Below are 8,404 nucleotides of genomic sequence, written 5' to 3'. Positions count from 1 at the left end.
AATAAACACTGATTTATACATGATAATTGATATACACATAGTCCTAAGTATACCCTAACAATATAGACTGCACATTACTCTAATAATATAGACTACAAATTACCCTAACAATGTAGACTTCACATTATCCTAACAATATAGACTGCACATTACCCTAACAATATAGACTACACATTACTCTAATAATATAGACTGCACATTACTCTAATAATGTAGACTTCACATTACCCTAACAATATAGACTGCACATTACCCTAACAATATAGACTGCACATTACCCTAACAATATAGACTACACATTACTCTAATAATATAGACTTCACATTACCCTAACAATGTAGACTTCACATTACCCTAACAATATAGACTGCACATTACCCTAACAATATAGACTACACATTACTCTAATAATGTAGACTTCACATTACCCTAACAATATAGACTGCACATTCTTAAAAAAAAGAAAAAAAAGGCACAAAGAATAACAAGTTAGCAAACTGGTACTGGTAGTCAGAGGCATGTGATTGTGAATATCCCAATGAATTGAATAATGAAACTAAAGATTAAAAATCATTAAAAATTAAAATACCTAAGTATTTGTTTGACAAAGCTAAATCGTCATCAGTCCTAAGTTATAATACTATTAGTGTTAGTAATAGTATTAGTACTAATACTAATAGTTTATACTTTTCATCGGCCGGATATGGTATATTTACTTATTAGAATGAATTTCTTACATGTTTAAACTTTGTTATTTGGGAGTAAGACACTTTTAAATATCTCATATAACATCTTAGATTTATTAAATCTTGAGTGACCAATTTCCTGGATGATCTGACATTTTGAAAAGCAAGTAGTGAGGAGACTTTTGACTCATGGAAAATTCAAATGTAGCTTCTGAAGTAAGTCCTATTGTGAAGTGTGAAACAGGCTCACAGGTAGGAATATACATATATGTATAATCGTATAATTTATTTCTGTTTGTAGTTATATCTTGTTTTATGCTGCGTCATGTTCTATACTGCATAAGCTTGTTTTATAAAAAATAGGGCAGGAAGAGTTGATTTAATTGTATACATAACTCTTGTGAAATATTTGCGAAAACATATGCTTTAATGACCTCAACTTGTTTATGTATTCAAAGTTTAAAGACTGTTTACTTTAGTCTTAAGACAAATCACGTAGAACCATAATATATTACCTGGTAAAAAGCTGTGTTTATTTTTGTAACATTTCTGACATGTGCTTAGTTGTTTAACTTATTATTGCGGAAGTTGTTTATTTTATTTTTTTTCTGTATAGTTCACATTCATGGACAGTATAACTAAATATGTAGTGAAGGATTAAATAGTACGAGTTTTTTTGGATTTTATAAAAGCAGAGAGGGAGCAACTTTTGAAATTGATGAATTAAACTGCAATTTTCGTAAAGTTCAAAGGATAATAGGTATAGTGGAAGGGTTGAGTTTATTTTGATAGAAGTGGCAGATCAGTGTTGAATCCAGACCTTTCCACTGGGGGGGGGGGGATGTGAAGTTGGGTGGAAATGAATTGAAATTAATATTTGATGAAATAGAAATAGCACATGTTAAAAAAAAAAAGGCAAAATAGTTAAAATATTTCTGGGGAAGTTCCTGAATTCAACACTGTGGCAGATATTGATAGTGAAAAATGAAGACGTTACAAAATTAAGAGCGAAGCTATTATTTTGAAGTTAAGATTCCAAATGTAAGACAAGGAAAATAGTACATTACCAAGAGAGTGTAGTACTTGTGATGCCAATTTTTGTCCATCTGCTTCAGACTTTTATAGCATGAACTGCAACTTAAACTACCCAGGCTTTTATAACCTAAATAGAAAAATATACTAAGCAGACTTTAGAAACTAAACTTTACTATACTTTAAGGGTGTTCAGAAAGTTATTAAAGTAATGTAGAGAACGCATCACACAGAAATTTGTACAACTGGTGAACTCTGACATTACATGTCTAATAAAGATTCTGAGGAAGTAGGAACCTCACTTGGAATCAAACACGGGAAACCAAACCATCATTTCAAGAAGTTTTGAACAGAAGTATCTGTCAGCATACTTAAGCTAAAAGAAAGAACTGTCGCATTTGAAGCTTTCAAGCTTAACATATATGAAAGACTGCAAATCTAAAGATTAAAATTATTTCATGTTTAGTGCTGTGTAACAGTTTTACTTAAACTGCACTGAGTCAGAGGTGAATTCTTGTTTTAAGGTTTGCCTTTTAGTTATTGGACAATTCCTTTTCTATCTTGTGATCATAATTACGATACCCTATAACCCGAGTGCTTTTGAAAGGTGGACTTTTCTTCTTCAATGGGAAGTTTGGAATTTGCACCTGAAAAAAGAAAAGACCACCTTTTGAAAGTGTTCGGGTCATAGGTTATTATCTTTGTGTTAAATTGATTTCTTGAACCTATGTGTTTTTCTAACGTTCTGATCGTAGCTCTTAGCCCGATTGAGTTTACGTCCATCCCTTAAAAAGCTGGAGCCTGCTTTGTTTCCTGACTTGAGTGGCCAGTGTGTGGTAGAAATCAGTGGAGGAGCAGGGGCTGGAAAGAGTGAACTATTTTATCATTTGATTGCAAAGTGTATTTTGCCACCTTCTTGGCAAGGAACCGAGTTAGGTGGTCTGAGTGCTGGAGTAGTTTTTGTGGACACTGACCACCACTTTAACCTACTTAGACTGGTAACGGTGCTTGAAAAACGTGTGGCTTCCAAATTAGATTCCCCCTCGGTAGAGGAGGTGACCGTATTCATCAGGAAATGTTTACAGATGTTAACAATCGTTCGATGCTGGAACAGCGAACAGCTTCTGTTGACTTTGTACGGCCTAGACAGCGTGATAGGAACCAATGTCAGCATTTCCTTACTGCTGCTCGACAGTGTGTCAGCCTTCTACTGGTTGGATAGGATGAACCTGATGGACCAAATGAATGAGCTTGATAAGTTTCATGCCCAATTAGTGGCTGCACTTGAGAAGCTTGTGAATAATTACAAATTAGTTGTCATGGCAACAAGACAAGTGTTGATGAAAGAGAGGGAAACAGACGCAGTGGACGACAAGAATAGGGATAAACTTAGTTTTAAACGTTTTGATTTCATGGGTAGGAATTGGCAGAAATTTGTCAAATGTAGGTTGACTTTAAAAAAGGAACAGACTGAAGAGGTGGGCCAGACAAAAATTACTATATGTAAATTTGATTCAGTTACACAAAGTATAGAATGTTTGATAACAGAAAACGGAATGATGTTCTTAACTTAAGAGCTAAAAATATAAAGTAAATAAGTGTTTTTTTAAATATATGTATAGTTTGAACTAACAAAAACAGATCCTTTTATTTTATAAATAGTGGTCATTTATGAAAACCTAATGAATATTTATTGATAGATGTAATTAAAAACTCAATTCTACAGGCTGAAACATCTAAATTGTGTGAAACATAATTAGAGGCTTAAACACAACTATTTATTTTTCTCCTGAAACGTTGCACCAATGATGTCTTCTAAATTGTGTTACAAGTTTTGATAAGTTATATTACTAATTTCATTATGAACTGATTACTTAAATAAGTTGTTCCTACATATAAAAAAACAAAAAGAGAGAAATAATTTTATAAAAAATTATTGATGTATTCATACTCCTTTCTATTATGAAGTTTATTTGAGTTATTTGGAACTATTTTCTTGATGAATTAATTGGAGGTTTTGTTTATTTAAATTGACTTTAAGGAAGTTTTTTTCTTTCTGCACATACAGGATCACCCAATTAACTTTTTTTTTCACAATAAAAAACTAAGAAACTACCAAATAATATCACATTTAGTTTGTTTGAGACATAGTGTTAGAAACTTTGTTTATATTTCTTTAAATTGACTTTAAGGAAGTTTTTTTTCTTTCTGCACATACACGATCACCCAATTAACTTTTTTTTCACAATAAAAAACTAAGAAACTACCAAATAATATAACATTTAGTTTGTTTCAGACATACGTGTTAGAATGAATTACCTTAGAAAAGTCTTCACATAAAAGGTTAAACTAGAAAGAAAAATTAATTAGTAGTTGTTTTAGTAAGGGAAAAAGCTGCAGATTGATATTGTAAAATATTGTGGACATTGGTGTTTTTGCTTAAACTGTAGGATTATCTATTTTATAAGCAACTTACTAAAACAAGTTAAATCATATAGATTTTTTTTTGCCTCGATCTAAAATATTTCTTTAATAAAACTTAAAACATAGTTAAACTTAGATATTATATCACATTAAACAAGAGTGTAGTGAATAAATTATCACACCCCATCCTGAGTTCTAGCTACCTGTGTTAGAAATGTCTTTTGCTTATAATTTATGAGAGATTCAGTAATGCAAGAACTGGTGGGTTTTCCATAATATGTTGTACACACATTCAAATGAATAATTGTAATTGGTTAAGTTAAGCCTAAAATAATCTTTATAGGTGAAACTATGAGTTATACAATGCTAATACTTGAAAATGAACTGAACAAAAAAAAGACACTTTGCATAGGTTTGTTTGTTTCTTTATTTTAGAGCAATGTCACATTGGGCCATCTGCTGTGTCTGCTTTAGGGAATCGAACCCTGAATTTTAGAATTGTAAGTTTGTAGACATACTGCTGTCCTACTGGGGGATAACTTGCATAGGAGCATAATCATAATAATATAACTGAGTAAATATATATTTTGTGTGGAATTTCGTTCACTTTTGTTTCAGTGAATATACCTTAGAACAACAGTTCCAAACCTTCATCTGTTCACGAACCCCTTGAGTATTAATAGTTTTTGCAGCAAACCCCCTTTTAAGCAATAATAAATTTTCTAAAATGAAAAAATCTGAATCTCTGATATTGCCATCAGTTAGTACCCAGTAAAATTGAAATATAAGTCTTGAAACATAATAAAAAAATTTAAAACAAAACCATTTATCTAAACTCTAATGAAACTTCTAAGCTTGTTTTAAAGAACACTGCTTTAAAGTTCAACTCAATAGAATAGAGATATTGTCATAAATTTGGCTCTGCATCAAGCTATTTCTCTCCATAAATATTTTAATAAAGTATAATGAAATTAAAATATTGGTAAGAACTGTAGAACCAGGAAAGTGAAAAAGATGCCATCACCAAAGTGCAAACCACTGGTTGGGAAACGATGCCTTATTATGTAAGATAAAAGATAAATAAAACTGAAGGTAGATTATCCCTTTGTTGGATTTTGTGCAAACAGACCAAATAATTGGATTTGACTGTCACTTTTGTAACGCACTCATGACTCCGAGATGTGTAAGGTTTTTTTTTGTTTTTTTTCCTTATAGGTAATACGATACAAACCACAGATCATCATGCTACTAATTTCATGGTATCACAGTACTGTTCCCACTAAGAGATAACACACAGCATCACGTTTACAATGCCAAGGATTTTGTACAAAAACTGAAAAATCTACGTAGTAGGCCTATTTTCCAAGTTCATATTCTCCACATCACCGAACTATGTCTGTTAAGTGATAATTCCCGATTAACCAGAACTGACATGATTGGTATTAATTCCACTTGATGTCACACACGTCTTTGGAATTTTGTTATTATGTCATACCCCAGTTGGGTTTAACAAACATTGTTCCAAAGGTGTGTGAACTTTTGAAACAGCTATTTATGGAATAATAGATTTACTTATGTACAACGTTTCGTTTCTGACGAAACGTACATGGTCACTTACAGTTTTATGATCAACACGTTATACACTACTTCATACACGATGGTCACCCTTACAACTTTATAAATAACAGCTCGAACAACACACAGAAACTACTAATATCAAAGATAAGAACCTGCCACAGTGGTTTATCTACCTTATATTCAGAATATGAACGAAAGCATGGCCAGACATTCCAACATGGATAGCTGCTGAAAATCCTTCATTACGATCATAGCCATTACTAATGGAAGCAAAACAAAAAAGACAATTGACAACAAGCATAAAACCTCATCCAAGAATTCCTTTGCTCATGCAAAGAGACCGATATTAGGCCTAAAAAAATGACGAAATTTGTGTGGACAAGAATAAAAGAACACGATGAAAATAAGAATTACAAACACACAAAGATTATCAGTTAACGACTGACACTGACAAGCTCACTCAAAAGGAAACCAAAACTTTTACTTAGTCAACCAACGAACAGAGAATTGATTATAGTGCCTAAAACAATTGATTTGTGTGTGTTTTGTATTCAGTTCTTCCTTTAATGTTATGAAACTAATATTTCTGGTTTTTATTAAGAGGATTATTTTGCATTGTTACCTTAATGTGTTCAATTAGAACCAACTTAAATCCCCTAAACTGGCCGAGTCCTACATCAGCCCTATCTGAATCCTCGCCAAACGTCTTGTAGAGAAATCCGAGCGTCGACCCACGTTTTACTGCCCGGGGGCACTCTAAGGGTACGTACCTGGTCTGGTGACAATTGGTCCAACGATTCACCAGTTATAAGCTGACACACACACACACACGGACATCATAACGAGCTATACGTTTTACAGTCAAGTCTCTTCAGCATCTCATTTACGTGCAGAAGGTTAGATGGGTATATTTATGGGCTGGATGTGCCTAAATGTTTAGGTTGCTGGGCAGCAGAATGAATTGGACATTGTTTGAGACATGATGTCACTAAATACACCTGCTTCGTTTAGCTACACGGATCACAATACCAACCAAATTAGAGATTGAAAATAGCTTTAAAATCTAGTATCACTGTACTTGTTTGTCTACTTTTTATTGCAGCATTTATTTTGTTCTGGATACTTCTTATAGCAATTCTACGAATAACCAACGATCCCTACTTTCCGGGCCCGGCATGGTGGATCTACATTTCGAGTTCGTTAACCACTAGGCCACGTCCAACACTTCATCGATCGCTATGAATATATTATTTCTCAAGTGACAGAAAGCTTTGTGATAACCTAAAAAAATACGGGTCTTTAAAGAATATTTTCAGTAGCATATGATAAACCAGGTTCGAATGTGTTACTTCTAACACCAACGATAGAATCAAAGCAATAGCAAAGTGACATTTGTTTCATGAAAACTAACCTTTTTTTTTTCTTTCTATAGAGTCAGAAAATAAAACGAGTTATTAAAAGAAAAACGTCATTAACCCTGGATGTAACTTGTGAGAATACAAAATCCTTTAATATCGCTCTGTGACGAAAGTTTGTCCAAACTACTTAGGACCAATAGCTTCTCTCTTATTTTTCACACTCTGTTATTAAATGGTGTTAGTTTTCTTGGACGCTAGATCCACAAATGTGTGACGTCTTATAATCAGCAATTCTCGCAAATTCAAGGACATCAGTTCTACCATTTTCTCATACTTTATGATAAACCATTCTTTACAATTCCGAAATCACCAGTTTTTTTTTAAATGGCTAATGACGTTGGATAAACTTTTTTCTTTTTTTTTTCAGATTTCAACAAACAGTAACACACGTAGATCAACCATTATCTAAATTTCCCAGGTGGTCATCTTTAGTTGGAGAGAACACGTTGTCTTGGAACTCTCCAGTGACATTTCCTGCCGGCTTATAGTTTGCCACCACAATAATCTTTCCAAAGCGAGATCTGGCCTTGCCCACACCGAACTCTTTACTACTGCGCCACACCATTTGTGTGAAGTGGCCTGCAATATGAAAAATGTTTCATAATTAGGTCGATTAAAGAATAACAGGCAGATAGTTCATAGCTTTAAAAATATTACAATGCATAAGCTCCACAATACAGTATTTGAAAGTTTTATCATGTTTAAATAATTAAATATTTTATTATTTTTTTTTGCAAAAGGTTTTTGATTTTTCGAAATACATTTATTCCATTTCATGTTATAATTATCACTAAATAAATGAAGAACGACAAGTTTTATTTCCCAGTAATGGCCACTGGTCTTCTTTGATGGTTTACTTTAGTATTAACAGATTCTCACTTACATGTGGCCCGGCATGGCCAGGTGGTTAGGGCGCTCGACTCGCAATATGCGGGTTCGAATCCCAGTCCCACCAAACATGCTCGCCCTTTCAGCCGTGGGGCGTTATAATGTGATGGTCAATCCTACTATTCGTTGGTAAAAAGAGTAGCCCAAGAGTTGGCGGTGGGCGATGATGACTAGTTGCGTTCCCTCTAGTCTTACGCTGCTAAATTGGCCCGGCGTGGCCAGGTAGTTAGGGCTCTCGACTCACAATCTGCGGGTCGCGGGTTCGAATCCCCGTCACACCAAAAATGCTCGCCCTTTCGGCCGTGAGGGCGTTATAATGTGACGGTCAATCCCACTATTCGTTGGTAGAAAGAGTAGCCCAAGAGTTGGCGGTGGGTG

At 33.9% G+C, this 8,404-nt stretch overlaps 2 protein-coding genes across 3 annotated transcripts in view; one reads left to right on the top strand and one right to left on the bottom strand.

The window, feature by feature from the left end:
* Positions 1-54: 54 nt before the first annotated feature.
* LOC106474558 (DNA repair protein XRCC2-like) lies at positions 55-3,451 on the top strand. The gene is made up of 2 exons (XM_013935247.2): positions 55-938; positions 2,474-3,451. Exons 1-2 carry the CDS (start codon positions 876-878, stop codon positions 3,290-3,292), a joined length of 882 nt encoding a protein of 293 aa, XP_013790701.1. The 5' UTR covers positions 55-875; the 3' UTR covers positions 3,293-3,451.
* A 3,945-nt stretch (positions 3,452-7,396) lies between these two features.
* Positions 7,397-8,404, bottom strand: part of LOC106474557 (Golgi-associated plant pathogenesis-related protein 1-like) — a 9,560-nt gene continuing 8,552 nt past the window's right edge. For both annotated transcript variants that reach the window (XM_013935246.2, XM_022402877.1), the window contains one exon: positions 7,397-7,717. In XM_013935246.2, the coding sequence (XP_013790700.1) occupies positions 7,533-7,717 (185 nt within the window). In that variant the 3' untranslated portion in view covers positions 7,397-7,532. The remainder of the gene's footprint in view (positions 7,718-8,404) is intronic.

This window comes from Limulus polyphemus, unplaced genomic scaffold (genome assembly GCF_000517525.1).
Source record: "Limulus polyphemus unplaced genomic scaffold, Limulus_polyphemus-2.1.2 Scaffold7356, whole genome shotgun sequence".
Lineage (NCBI taxonomy): Eukaryota > Metazoa > Arthropoda > Merostomata > Xiphosura > Limulidae > Limulus > Limulus polyphemus.
This window is presented reverse-complemented; position numbering and strand designations above follow the sequence as displayed.

Bases quoted from the DNA above. Each gene is read 5' to 3' on its own strand.
- LOC106474558 (XM_013935247.2), top strand. From the start codon at position 876: ATGGAAAATTCAAATGTAGCTTCTGAAGTAAGTCCTATTGTGAAGTGT. The intron at 939-2,473 runs GTAGGAATATAC...TTCTGATCGTAG, and splicing joins AGTGTGAAACAGGCTCACAG to CTCTTAGCCCGATTGAGTTT.